Consider the following 14756-nt stretch of genomic DNA (forward strand, 5'->3'; position numbering starts at 1 on the left):
TCCATATATCTTTTAGTTCTATGGCACGATTTTTTTCTTCCGGTAGGAGTTGATTCAAAAATTAGTGATTACTTGATGGATTATCTCGTAGCATTTCAATTTTCTTAAATTGATGCAATTTTATGACAACAAGCAAATAATGTCACTCCATCGTAGCTTGATCGATGATTTGATTTATCCCCAACAAAGGATGGTGATCATAATCTTTAAATAAAAGAAAATACATAATGGTATGAAGTCGATATCACATACATCAACTCTTAGAAAAGAGATTTTGCTCTTTACCGGTCTTCAAAGTTAGACTTTTTTACTTATATATATCATTCGTTTGATAGGGAGGAAGTATTGAAATTTGAAAGAAGAAAAAAAAAACTCTACACAGCAGCGCTAGAGACGTCTACTCGTGTAGCATTATCTGCATAGCAGTCACCTGTCATCAACATAGATGTAAAAACGGTGGTTCTCGTCCAAATACAAAATTATCTTGCATGCCTATTACTTAATATATATATATATAATTAGCGTTGAGGAAATCTCGTCCACCGATTTAAGATCCACCTTTGCAATACCTCTGCATAGATTTTGTTTCCGAAATTTGAGAGAAGACGAGAGGCGTTGACTCAGTCAAGCAAGTGGTCACTGCTCCTCCCTTCCAGTCGCTTTTGCGCGTCCTCCTTTCATCGCTGACAAGTGGGCCCAAGTCCAGCTCCGTCATCGCAGACAAAGGTCCCACCCCGGGACGCGGCAAACGCCCCCAGTGGGTTTTACAATCCGGTCCTCCCACCACAAAAAACTCGACCGACGAACAATATTACACTCAGGTCCACGTCGCCGGCGCGGCCATGCCCATGGCCTTCCTTTTAGGTTTCCTCCTCGGCCTCCTGTCGCTGCTGGCGCTGGAGGTGGCGGCGGTACTATTTCTCATCCGCCGTCTCCGCCGCAGGCAGGAGGCGGAGGGCTCGCCCCCACCGCCGGACGCCGACGAACTGCCCGGCGAACGCCCGTTCCCGTATGAGAAGCAGGTCAGTGACGCCGCTTTTGTTTCTGCGCGTACCTTTCCCTTCGATCGGGTCGTGTACTCACTCTTCAGGGCGAGTAGTAACTGTTTCGAGGAGCTAGGAGGAGATGCGGCTGCTAAGGATCGATCAGGATCAGCCCTTCACTTTGTTCTGCTTTTGGCTGCTTGATGGAACATGTATAGCTGACACCAGTGAGCGTGTGTGATGGATCATGTATATCTGACACCAGTAGCTTGCTTGCACTGCTATTGATTGGGAGGAGCCCAAGTGTGCTTTCATGTCGATTCCCCCCCTCAATTCCTGCTGTTGAATTGGGGAAAATGGTTAGGGTTTGTTTCTGGAAGGATTCTGAGCTTAGTTGCCGTTAAGTGCTAATACCAGTGCTTGTATCATTGTGTGGCCTGTTCCATTTCTTTAATTTAGAAACCTGGGTGTTTCTTAGACAGGGGGCCACGAGCTACTGCTCATGAAGATTATGCAAGTTGAATTGAACGTCCTATGCTTGAGTAAATCTGCACTAGCACTCGTTTCGTTTGCCACCTAAAGCTGTGGTCCCAACTCCCAACCTTAACTAGTATAAAACCATGGGCGGACCCACCATGATGCATGGGTATTCAATTGAATACCCAACTTTTTTGAAAAAAATTAAGTATATAGCATATATACTACGTATATATATCTTTGCTGCTTCAATTCATCAGACCACTCAGCAAATTGTAAACTAATTGTTTTAGTAAACTAATAAAAGTGATTTCACTAATTTTGGGGTGTTATAGATTAGTTATGAATTAATCTATCTGTAACATATTTACTCAATCCTGCACGTTACAATAACTATTTCAAGATTTTATGTATTTTTACAATATAGAGGATCATGTAAGAAGACTAAAAAATTTTGTTTCATAATTTTTGGATTAGTAAATAATTAACTATGCATTTAACTCGAATTAATAAATGAGTTGCACGTTTTTCTTTTTTTTTCAAACTTACTCTCCATGTAATATGATGTAAAGGATATTATTTTTGAAAACAAATTTCACAAAAGGTCTTATAATTGTCTCTAGTTTTTTTTTAGAATTTTTTGTGAATTTTTTAAATTTTTGGACGTGTTTTTGCAACAAAATCAAACCTTTAGGGGTTTTTTTTTGCAACAAAACAATTTTTGGAGGGGAAAGTTAAAATCCAAGTGACTTTAGGGGGGTTTGCATTTTTCCCTAACTGAAAAGAGCCCACATAGCAATAAATATCAGGTATTTATGATCTTTATGTTGTGACTACCCAGTTCGGCAATCAGCAGTTGAGCGTAAATTTTTTTGTGCAAGTTAAGGATAGTGACATCATTAAACGCTTCCAAGCCATAAAGGAACACAAAGTTAAATTGTAATTTTGTTTAAATGCTTTGTAATTTCTTTTAATTAGTTGAAACTTCTCTACTATGAACAATTTATACTTTAAAATTTACGCTACTATGGACTTCTCGTATTTTGGATTGAACATTTTTTTTAATACTGAATACCCAATCGCTAAATCCTGGGTCCGCCACTGTATAAAACATATCATACATGGATGAGAATTGCTTGTCCAGTTGTTTGTGTTTGTGTATGTCACATTTGTCGACCTATTATGTCCCTAGCTGTTTATTGTTTAAACTTGGTTGCCTCTGACATTGACAGATAGTTTATGCTGTTTATTGTAGCTGATAGGCGTAACAACTGGTAGATTTAGGGTAAAACACAGTTGCAATAACAGTAATATCAAGTGTTTGAATGGGAGAGGGGAAAACAAAATCCTACCCTAATACACTAACAGAAATGTCAAAAAGAAGTCACATGAAGTATTTACAAATTCACATTAATGTCTTAATAAATCTACAGTGCACAGCTCAGTGAGTTGCTTCAGCAAGGTTTTTGTGTAAATTGTGTTACTAGTTTGATGGGGAATCTGAGCTATTGTCATGCCTTTGATATTCTATATGTTTTATTTGGTACGAGCAAATCTATTTACTCTAGTGCCATATGTTTTCAGGGTTTTCTGTGGATACTAGAGCCAGAAAAAATACCGAAGGCTACTAATGAACGTTCATCGATTGGAGGTCCCAAAGAGACGAAGGACAAAAAGAATATCGTGGAGGTTTTCCCTGCAAAGAAGTTGGCTAAAATCAAGGGACACTCACTTACTTTGTCTGGTCCTGATGGCTCCCAGGCAACCATTGAGCTTCTGAATTGCGCGGTCCTTGCTGTTTCTGCATCAAGTATGCCCTCGCGTAAATGGTTAGTACAATCAAAACAATTGCCATTTATCAGTGATCATCAACCATCGCTTGCCATGTAGAAGTTAGTTAAACTTGGTCATGCCTTGTTAATTGTCAAATAAAATTTTCAAAAGTATTTTAATTAATGACATTGAAAGCTTTGGTTTGGAGGTACTTACATGTTGCATTGAGCTTAAGGTTAAGTACTTTTTATTTCTTGAAGGAACTCATATAGAAATAAAGTTTATTTTACATGGTACTTAAAAGTGCCTGTCAAGCTACTTTCTGTACCTTGCGCTAAGCTGTTTTAGGCTTGATTATATATAATTCTCTTATATACCTCACTATCGATGTAACTGTACCGCTGTTGCTAACTGTCAGGGCTAAGAGGTATCCCATAAAATTAGAAAGCAAGGAATGTGACATTTATAATGGAAGCAAGGTGTGCTATCTTTATACTGACACTTCCTGGGAGAAGGAATCATGGTGTAAAGCACTTCGTATTGCAGCTACTGCCGACAAAGAGAAATTGAACTGGCATGCTAAGCTGAGTGAAGAGTTCCTTAATTACATATCATCGTTGAATTCCGAATACCCATGTTTCTTAAAGCCCCCAGTATTGTCCGGTGAGGACCATGAGGCTATGGGCAGGATAGTAAAGACTGATGGATCTTCAAAAGTCCGTCTTTTCCTCAAGAAGTTGGCAAAGAAGGCATCCACAAAGGCTCCCTTAGAGGGTAAAACAAGTTTGGGCTCGTCAGTGCAGGGAGAAAAAAGGATACTTGATAAACTACGCAGCTATCAGGGTACACCATTTATTGAAGCATTAATAGGTCCACAAGGGGACAAGTCCGGCAGCACTTCATTGCAAGATACAGTGAAAGCCACTGCCCCAGCTGCTGCTTTGAGCCACACTGATCAGCTTTCAGCTTCACCTGATGTAAATGCAGATGATCGAGTTGCCGATGAAGGCACACTTTGTTGGAACCTACTATCTTCACGGTTGTTTTTCGATGCTAAAATGAGTGATGAGATAAACAAGGCCATCAAAGCACGTATTCAGGTTAAATATACTGCTAACTTTCAATCCATTCTTATCAGTACCTTTTATTGATTGATTTTTATTTGGTCAGAGAACACTGTCAAATATGAGGACCCCTGCTTACATGGGTGAAATTACACTAGCTGACTTCAGTCTTGGAAAACTTCCACCTTATGTACATGCGATGAGAGTCCTTCCACTGGATTTGAATGAGTTGTGGGCCTTTGAAGTTGATTTTGAATATTCGAGTGGAATACTGTTGAATGTTGAAACAAGGCTCGAGGTTCAGGAACCTGAATTGCAAAAGGACATAATGAAAACTGGCTTTGGAGCAGACTCTGATGGAGAAGTTAATTCAGATTTTCTTGAGAGTATTGAACAGTATGGTAACCAATTTAGAGATTCACAAAACTCAGTTTCTTCAGCGGAGGAAAAAGATGAAGCAGGTTTGTAATCTGTTTCAGTTTCTTATGTATTTCCTTTAATATGTCAGTTATTGTTTATGCTTATTCAACCAAATGACTGAATGATTCTTAAAACAATAAAGAGAAATTCCTATAATTATTTTCTGCCAAATGGTTGGATCAATTCTTGTCTTCATTACCTTGCAGGTTGTTTTTCTGTTTTTCTTATGTATGCCTGTACAAACTTGTGTAATACATTGTTAGAATTTATGTATGCCTTTACAGACATGAGGTGCACGTTATTATAGTTTATGATTTCCTATGTCTTCATTTATTAATCCCTTAATTGTTATCTTAGTGTGACACAACACTGAGCTATGAGAAAAAGGGGCAAAACTCCTATGTACCAAACATTGGTAGTATGAACCATGATTGAGATACTATGATCTTTTCTATCAGATGCATCAAGTCAGTTAAAGAGCACTGGATGGACATCTGCTTATGTTTCAAGATGGAAAAATATATTGCATTCAATAGCCGATCATGTCTCACAGGTTTGTTCCTCTCTTATTGTCTGCATTTGTTTGCCTAAATTTCTGCACTATATCACTTTGTCCTGGTCACATTTTGGTTCTAATTTTGAAACTGTAATAATAGGCCTGCTATACATAATATTTATATGCTTGATGAAAGCATAACTAAAAGAGTAGAAATGACTATACATTGTGTATCTTTGATTGTGAAGAGAGTGGGGACTTGAACCCATGACCTCAACTGCACAACCCTGTGCTCTACCACTTGGCTACACGAGTGCCCCCATAAATAAGAACTTTAATTTCAAAAGCCCAGATTTTACCAGCACTGCCAGAAATATCTTACATCCTTTCCCTTTTCCACAACAGGTTCCACTTTCTCTGGCGATAAGAATTTCATCTGTCCGAGGTGTCTTGCGAATACACCTGAAGCCCCCTCCTTCTGATCAAATTTGGTATGGATTTACGTCAATGCCTGATCTAGAGTGGGAGTTGGAATCTTCTATTGGGGATAGGAAAATCAGCAACAGTCATATCGCTACACTTATCGGTAGCAGATTCAAGGTATTGAATTTATACCCGTCCTCTGAACATGTTTCTTTGCTTATTTGTTTGCCTAATTGTGAAACATATCTTACCATTCAGGCTTCGCTTCGTGATAGCTTAGTACTTCCAAACTGTGAAAGCATTCCCATGCCATGGATGTTGGCAGAAAAGGATGACTGGGTACCACGCAAGGATGCGCCTTTTATTTGGCTCAATCACGAGCCCACTGAGATCAGAAGCCATGCTGCAGTAATAGTGTCAACCCAGCCTGAGGAATCTGGTGTGAAGGATGATGCTAGTAACAAAGACGCGACACTTTGTTTGCCCAATTCGTCAGCTGGGAGCGAGGAATCACTGAAAACAGTGGCATCCATTGATGAGCCAAAACAAGAGCCTGTGGCAGAAGCATCACATATGCAGTCTTGGTCGCCTCCAGCTAGCGAACCTTCCCATATGGATGCAAACGACGAGCTGAGGAAGCCACTGTTGCTCACAGAAAAGCTTCACGAAGATGCTTCAGAAAGCAGAGTTAGCTCACCCATGTACACATCTCTGGGGGCCGTGATACCAGCAGGGGAGCAGCAGCAGCAGCCGTCAAAATCCTCTGTTGCAGAGGATGCCAAGCGTAAAAGCGGCAGACGAGCTCGGATGATGGATTTTGGGAAGAGGATGGGAGACAAGCTGGAAGAGAAGAGACGAACTATCGAAGAGAAAGGGAGGCATATCGTGGAAAAGATGCGAGAAAATGCTAGGACGAACAGCATGGAGAGGACTAGTAGTTAGTTTGGGATTTAGGATCAGCTGCGGCAGAGTGCACTTAGACTTATCTTCGTTTTTCCCCCTTGGTTCATTGCTTGCGAAATTGTGTACAGCTTGAACACGTATGCTTTGTAGAGTGCTGCTGCTCTTATCAACATTTACGATTTCACGACAGCTGAGCCTGAACCTGATTGATGTGGCAAATGTGCATGGATGGATGACTGCACTTGCAGCTGCCTTTTATATGCATCAGCCTGCTTGTGGAATATGAAAAGGAAAAGGAAATACAGCCATCCAGGGCGGGGTCCATCTCGGCGGCTGGTGTCAGGAGGCGGAAATGATAGCGCGGCCCGTGACAATAGCCTAAGCAATGGGCATGATTGGTTGTCCAAAACTGAGAGACTGTTTAGCTAGTTATATATGTCTAGATGTGTTGGGTTGAGTTTCTATTTGTTTGATTAAATATAAGGTCATATAAGTGCATGTAAGAGTTATATGTGATTAGTTGATCACATGAAATTGATTTTGTGATATTAATAAGTATGCTTCTCTATATGAGCGGATACAGGCTCGGATCAGAATACGAACATACATTTGTATCTATCAAATTAAACTAGAATAGTATATACGAACAATCAGATTATACCCATCCACCGTACCGCTTATAAGTAGAATTGATGCAACAAAATGAGATCTAATATAATTATATTTTTCTACTTCTGATTTTTTTTAAATAATATTTTGAATATACTAGTTCAACGATTTCACATAAAATATTGAACTAGGTTTTGAAAAATGTTGAGTCTAGTTTTTTTAAATATTGAGCAATTTCAACATTTTTCTGAATTTGTTGAGTCAAGTATTCTAAAATGTTGAACATGTATGTTGAAACTATTGAGTTAGGTTTTAAAAAAAATGTTGATTCAATTTATTTAAATTTGTTTAAAGGAAAAAAATGATAAACGTAATGAATTAGTTATAAGGATTACAGGAAAAACATTTATAGCTACAAAACCTATATAATGTAATACCATTTTGAATTATAAATCTAATTGTGTAATTTTTATACACTAGACATTCTTATATCTAGTAATCGCACACGTGTTTCACACACATAGAATCAATTCAAGATATAACAATGTATGAAAGGTAAATATTAGACATATAGGTATAGAAGATAAATAATGAGATATTGAATGAATTTGTAGAACATGTAGAAAGTAAATATTGGATATCTAGATATATAAGATAATTAATATGAGATTAAATATATTTTTAAAAGGAGGAACTTAGAAAATATTTATATGGTGATCGATTGATTAGTTAGGAGAAGATCGTTTGATTATGACATAACTCGTGTATTTTATAGAAGTATAGATTTAATTAAATGTTAGTTAAAGTACGTAAAATTTAACTTTTAAAAAAAATACGTCTACTGTTTCTAAACAAAGGTAAAAAAGAAAAAGTAATTTTGCATGGAATGTAACGCCGTATAACAAGGAAACTACAAAAAGAAAGAAAGAAATCACTTCATTCGTTGACGAATGTAATGTAATGTAACGCCGTTGTCGTCATCGATCGGAAGGCGCTACAAATGCATGGAAAATAATCTTGCTTGCTTATTCCGTGGCTGCTTGCTAATCCAAACAGAAGAGTTTCCAAAATGAGTCTCTCTCTCTGTCCCCTTAGCTTGGCCCTTGTTGGATGGATCCCTTCACCTTCCTCTTTACTACAACTCAAATCATATATATAAGCACACCCTACACTACACTACACTACATGGCAGTTGATGTTTTTTACATGTACACACCTATGGACGAAGCTAGAGCTCAAAATATCTGAGTGTACGGTTCAACATATATAAGTCTAGATGGTGTATATGTTTAGCAATAATTGTATATAAGAGGTGAAATTGAATTGCTAATAACTGAGATTTTATTATTTTTCTCTGATGTCAATACACTCGGGTGGGCTATGATAGCTTCGCCCGTCACACGGCAGCTCTGCTTGGTCAAGTTGAAGCAGCTCCAACTTCTGTTGCAGTAGGGTATGGTCGTTGCACAGATGCAACAGCCATCCATAGGTTCTAGTCATTTGCAGCGTCTTCTGTCAGAGGAAGCCGGTACTCCTCGGGTTTCAGAGCCACGGCGAAATCCGGCAGCGCCGGCACCGCCTCATGGATGCTGTAAAAACAAAACATGCATGACAGATAATTAGCTACTACTGCTCCATCCTGCACCTATACTGTACACAGGCACTGCATGTGCGTTCATTTCAAGTAGATAGATCTGCAGATGCTTCTCAGCTCAGCACATTCATGAACTCAGCTTGTAGTTAAGCAGATCAAAATGTTGTATAGTTCAAAACTTCGAGCACAAAGGAGACAATATTGGATGTTAAGATGAGCAGCACCTGTCATTGCTGTAGAGGTCCTTGTTGATGCGAACTTTGCTGGATGAGTCCTTCTGGATCTTCTCATGAAGATACTTCATCGATCCACATACAGGTGGGCTTCTGATTCAATCATGAAACAAAATTCAGAATATGCAGCAACTCAATACATCCTCAAGTTTCTAGTGGGAAATAGTAGATATGCGCCAAATTTCAGTAAAAAACAAGGATGGATCATGGATATATTGCCTTGAAACAGGAGGTGCTGCATGGAAGGTTTCACAGACATCTTTGCTCTCCCTGAGGAACTCCTCTGCAGATTGCAATGCTGCGACGGCCATCTTATGGGATTTCTCTGTGTTGCCTTCGTCAAGGATAAGCCCATGGTAATAGTATGCTGCAGCCTGTACGATTTTAGTTAGTTAATCTGTAAAACTTATCTTCTTTTAAGGCGCTTACTGCAAAGATTTTCTAGCAAAATGATTGTATATGTTTCATATTTTACACCAACATTACAGGTAAATGCACTTTAGATGCAACAAAAATTATAAGAAAAAACATATTTACTCAAAAACTATTATAAAAACATGCATACAAAAACAATTTAGTTAAAATATGAATATGTTGGCATACCTTTGCTTCAATGTACTTCCACTTCAGAAAGAGCCTGTGCTTCTCACCCCAGCTATCAATTAGAGGTAGATCTGCCATGCTTTCATGTGCCTGCGAATAAATTTAAAATGATTGTGAATATTGATGAAATATACTACAAAATGGACTAATCATTAATTTCTCAAACTATACAACAGTAACTTTCATGTGCCTGAGAATAAGTGTTACTACTGACGCACTAGCAGAAAGCCTGAAACCATTTTGTCAGTCGGTTGGTTCTACAGCTAGTTGGTTTCAGTGTTTTAGGTGAACATGAGAAACCTTGGTTATATGCTTAAATTGATATCAGGTGATGTTCAGGAGCGAAACAGTTCTAAATTAAAGCCACGTTACAATAGCATAGCAGCAGTTGGGTAAATCCAGCAGTTTCGGTTCAGGGTGACACTATGATACCCGAATTGCCATGCATATCTTTCTTACTGTGAGTACCAGTATACAGAACTGACAAGTTCAAACATCACTAAGATGCTCCAATTACCAAGCAAATCCTTATAACTGTCAATATCAGTATAGAGAACTGAACCAACTGACAAGTGCAAATATCCGAACAATCCTGATATGTTGAGAACACGGCGGAAAAACAATTATAACAATCAGTAGTACCTGCTGCCAGCACTTGACTATCTCACATGCTAACCTCCTTTTCACTGCCAAGGTAGCCTTTGGGCTGTCAATTGCCAACCCAAGTTGGACATCAATAGCCTGGCAGCATGATGTAGACATAATTTGTTAGGAATTTTCAGACGTCAAACAGGTAAAAATAACATGTACGCAAGGTTATGCACGGCGTGAATAAATGGCATGATGAACTCAGAAGTGGACATCTGAGCTGATATTCACATGAATCGTGTGATTTCGAGCTGATATCCTTTTCTTTTTGCTTAATCTTTCTTGACAATATCAGCTCAGCAGTTTTCCCCGGCATTTCAGATTGGCTAGAATCTTTGTAATCTTTTCTTTTTCTTTTTGTTTCCTTCTTGCTTTGTGTATACTTTTGTTTTCCTTAATATCTTATAATCAGTAGGGGCGAGCCCCTCCTGTTCTTCAAAAAAAAAAAAAAAAAAAAAAGGATGGCAAAGGGACAAAAGGGGGAACACATACTTGACCCAGAGCTTGCATGCAGATTGCTTTCAGGACTCCTTCAGCTAAGTCGACAGGAAGACCTTTCCTACACGAAATGGCAGTCAAGAACAATAACTCCTGCACTAACTACAAAATGGAATACTGCTCATCAAACATTTTACAAGTAAGAAGGCAACTCCACCCACCTATTTTCTGGGGATAGCCTTGGAAGAACATGTTGAATAGCACACTCCAAGTACCCAGATGCCTTGAGAAATATTTCAACAGAAGCTCGTTTGTTATCTGAGAAACAGAATTACACAGGATAATTATAATACTGCATTGGATACAAATTAGAATTGTTGAGAATTAAAAGTGCACCTCCATAGCCTTAAAAGATAACCAATACAGATTTCTGCAACAATGAGGAGTGGAATTTATATTACAGACCTTCAGATACTTTAGCATGGTATCCCTCGAGCGATGTCTTTGGAAGAAGCAGGGAGTTTGCTTGAGATAAACGCAGCATAGCCATCATGTGCAGAATCGACAACACCTCATACCAAGCACTGGGCAATGCCGTCTCCTAGCAACAGAAGCCAGCTTAATCAGTACCCCTACAATAATGGAGAATGCTAGACATGCACTACACGGACAGATGCTTCCAGACCTCTGCATCATCCTCTTGGTTCATCCATGAAAAAACTATCTTATCTTCCAAGTCGCTCCCTGCTAAGAATTGAGCCAAAGTGAGTCTTCACTAAAAGAAGAAGAATTGAGCCAAAATGAAGGGAACAGTGATTGGCACAGATTTGTTTGATCTCATTCAGAGCAAGATGGAAGAGCAACAAATACAAAAGTTACCCTCTTTTATCAGTTCTAGAAGAACTGGCAAGTACTCTTCCAAAGCCCGCAGAAGATCAGCTGATGTAGATCCTCCTACAGGCACCGTTTTTTGAGATAGTTAATTACTTGTGTCTGCTGATCTCGCACAGTCGCGTTAGTATCAAGCTATCAGGAAAGCCATGGACGAACCATGCTGTGTGAAGGTGCGCTTCCGGGGCCTAGTCACTGATAGTGCTTCATGAGCAGCCATGACCACTATTCGACTCCTCAACGCAGCCAGACGTTCGGTCAGCCTCCTCGGGAGGCCATCATCTAGCGGCTGAGACATCTCCAAACTCTCAGGAACGCGCAGTCCAGGTATAAACACAGCCACGTCGCCTATGCTCCCAGGTCTTCTTCTGATCGCACCAGCATCATTTGGCTTGGAACTAAAGCACCCCATCTCCTGCAAGTCTGCAGCTTTCTCTGTGAGATTACTTGGAAAGAAATGGCATATAGCCCAACGTGGAGAAGGTAATACGTGGACTCAGAGCGTGAATAATTGGTCTGCTGAAAAATCGATCAGACATAAGAAACTGGAGAAGGTAATACGTGTACATGCATTTATGCATTCAAGCATTGATAAGGTATATAAAAAAAAAAGAATAGTGTTCCTTCCACTGGGAAAATAAAATAAAGTAAAGGCTACCGGTGATTGAAAACTTAGCACCACCAAGGAATAACAATCTGAGGTTCGCACATCAAATCAGAGAGGTTTTTTATTTTCTGAACGAGGATCAAATCGAAATCGAAGTACCAGACAAGAATGGAGAAGCGAGTTTCAGACCGTAGAGAAAGGCATAAAATTAGCAAGAAATGAACGGAACAACTAATTCAAAGACTGGTGTTACTGTATCAGAGAAGACAAGGTGCCACCTCTTGCAGAACCCACTTTAGCACATCAGCTTTTGCAGATCAGTAGTGCAAAGGGGGGAAGGTGAATAAAAGGGAAAGAAACCGAAGAGCCAACGAAGATGCGGTGATTTAGTCAATCAAATGCCAACCAACAGGGAGAACCGATTAAGTCACTCACGAGCATCACATCCACATCAAACAACCGAAGTGGCTGAAGGCTCACATGCCCCGGGAAGACACGTCAACAATCTCGCAACTAGATTTTTCACTTTTATTCCCCACCTTCTTTCTATGAACTCAGTCATGAAAACTTCTCACCTCTCCATCTCCTAGTACTGATCCATAAGAAATTAGCTGCTGGAACTGTAACTTGTCGGTACTATTAGTTACCTCTCCACTCGCAGTTAGAATAGTTTGGCTCTAGGCCACTCCACTTGAGCAACCAATGCAAACATTCGTTTACACCTATCACTCCACAAACAAAATTAACTTAATACTGTATATGCGGAAGAGAAAATTCTGAAGTCAACCGTTTAGTGTGAAGTAAAATGGAAGTTAAAGCGGCCAGAATGGAGATGGAAAAGGGAAAGAACAAACCCGCAAGTCTACACCAACAACTCGTCAGTTCAATGAATCATCAGGAACATAAAGAAACCGTCTTGAACCGCTAATTTCAACAGTAGAAGACTGGGGTACATCTATTAGTAATTTCCTAAGGTTCGCCTTTTTCACCTCTATCTTTTTGAATTCCCACTAAAAGGAGTTACTCAGCGGCAAGGCCAAACAACGGAATCAGAATTTTATTTGGACACACCGCAAGGATTATTTAAGTTCGATGGGTTAGACACTTTAGAAACCACCATTTTTGCCTCCATCCTAGTACAGTTTTTACCACAAGAGAAACGATTTGGACTAAGAAACAGGCAACTCCTCCTCCAGTTTTTGCCTTTGGGGAAGAGAGAGAGAGATCCTTTAGGAAATGGCGCCCAAACGCGGGTTTTTGAAGGGGGAAGACGATGGCGCGCCGAAGGAGACAACTGGCTGACTAGTGGGTGGATCCCTCCCTATTTCTGTAATCTCCGAGTTTGCTTCGCTGAATTTAATGATTTTTCCGTAAATTTGCTGTTTCTTAGTAGATAACTTTTTCTGAAAATAATGATTTTCCCGACTAGTCTTCCCACGAGATGAAGCGCTCGGCGGGTCGATTATGCGCCGGCTGGGCATCGCCAAGTGAGAAGAACGCGTCGCCCAACCTGACGCCTCGCGGGTTCGACCACGTCAGGGCGCTCGTGGAGGAGGAGTGCCCCGGCCGGCGTAGTCTCCTGCGCCACACCCTCGTGCTCGCCGCCTGTGACACCGTCAACGTCATCCTGGGCATGGCAGGGTGACACCCTCCATTCGTGGCGATCTGGCCTGCGTGTGGGGACGTTGCCATGACGACGCCGGATTTGCGCGGCCTCCGCGGTGGCGCGCATGGATCCGCTCTTCGGCGCCTGGTTCCGTTGCGATGGCGCCCGGGCTGCCGCCGGGATCTTCGTGTTGACGTCGCATGGACATCCGGCGCCCACCGACTCCCTCTTCCTCATCGTGCTCAGCGTCGAGTCACATGGGCGTGCGACCGAGGCGCCCTCGGTGGCCGTGCCCAGTGTGTGGCCATGACGTGGTTTCGTCGAGGTCCGGCCGTATGCGTTTGGGGGTGGCGACGCGGTGACCGTTCGTGCGCGGTGTCTAGGTCAACGACGTCGCAACTACTCCTCGCTACCGAGCTAAGAGGCTGCCTCTTCTCCTTTAGGTCCTAGCAGTAGCGTGTGCTCGTTGTGTTTTTTCTCGACCGTGGTGGAGGTTGGGGTTCATCTTACCGATGCTTTTGTTCTTCTCTCAAGCTTCATTTCATCCTTTATATTTTTTTTTCAAAAAGACGGTAACAGTATTATCGATTTTTCATTAAAAAAAGAATTAATCTAATTTATAAGAAAAATCGGGTCTGAAAACCTTACAACTACGCAGTTTTAAAGAAAAATCGACAGACAAACTCGAGACGACACTACGACATCAACTCCACTAGCAACGCTTTCACCAAAAGCACAAATCCAACAAAAGACATGACCGATCCAACTCAATTTGCGCGATAACCAACCAAACAATAGTCCCTCACAACTCGGTCGACGGAACCCTGCTCTCATGCCGCACCTTTCTGCCACAAAAGTCGGCAGCGCGTCGCTTCGACAGAGCGTGCATTGGACAAAAAACCTGTTGAGAAGCACCAAACCTGAAAGATGGTACCATCGTCAAGCTAGGATGTATGGGTAAAACTTATAGGAGAAGCCGACAAAAACA

General features: G+C 40.7%; 2 protein-coding genes across 11 annotated transcripts; one reads left to right on the forward strand and one right to left on the reverse strand.

The window, feature by feature from the left end:
• The first annotated feature begins 767 nt into the window (after window positions 1-767).
• Window positions 768-7107, forward strand: LOC133920157 (uncharacterized). The gene is made up of 7 exons (XM_062364832.1): window positions 768-1022; window positions 3045-3289; window positions 3652-4333; window positions 4404-4758; window positions 5176-5270; window positions 5619-5813; window positions 5895-7107. The coding sequence occupies exons 1-7, from the start codon at window positions 843-845 to the stop codon at window positions 6576-6578; spliced, it is 2436 nt and encodes an 811-aa protein (XP_062220816.1). The 5' UTR covers window positions 768-842; the 3' UTR covers window positions 6579-7107.
• A 1359-nt stretch (window positions 7108-8466) lies between these two features.
• LOC133920158 (uncharacterized) lies at window positions 8467-14243 on the reverse strand. 10 transcript variants are annotated; one of them, XM_062364840.1, is made up of 13 exons: window positions 13017-13033; window positions 12810-12884; window positions 11715-11978; window positions 11544-11618; window positions 11350-11411; window positions 11130-11265; window positions 10886-10982; window positions 10719-10785; window positions 10221-10319; window positions 9579-9668; window positions 9195-9349; window positions 8967-9068; window positions 8467-8737 (listed from the first exon to the last, which is right to left on the reverse strand). In XM_062364840.1, the coding sequence occupies exons 3-13, from the start codon at window positions 11965-11967 to the stop codon at window positions 8641-8643; spliced, it is 1233 nt and encodes a 410-aa protein (XP_062220824.1). In that variant the 5' UTR covers window positions 11968-11978; window positions 12810-12884; window positions 13017-13033; the 3' UTR covers window positions 8467-8640. The 10 variants fall into 10 exon arrangements, with proteins under 10 accessions (XP_062220824.1, XP_062220819.1, XP_062220818.1 ...); XM_062364835.1 differs by lacking the exons at window positions 12810-12884; window positions 13017-13033 and adding an exon at window positions 13753-14243 and having other exon boundaries at window positions 11350-11408; XM_062364834.1 differs by lacking the exons at window positions 12810-12884; window positions 13017-13033 and adding an exon at window positions 13753-14243.
• Between the last annotated feature and the right edge of the window lie 513 nt (window positions 14244-14756).

This window comes from Phragmites australis, chromosome 5 (assembly GCF_958298935.1).
Source record: "Phragmites australis chromosome 5, lpPhrAust1.1, whole genome shotgun sequence".
NCBI lineage: Eukaryota > Viridiplantae > Streptophyta > Magnoliopsida > Poales > Poaceae > Phragmites > Phragmites australis.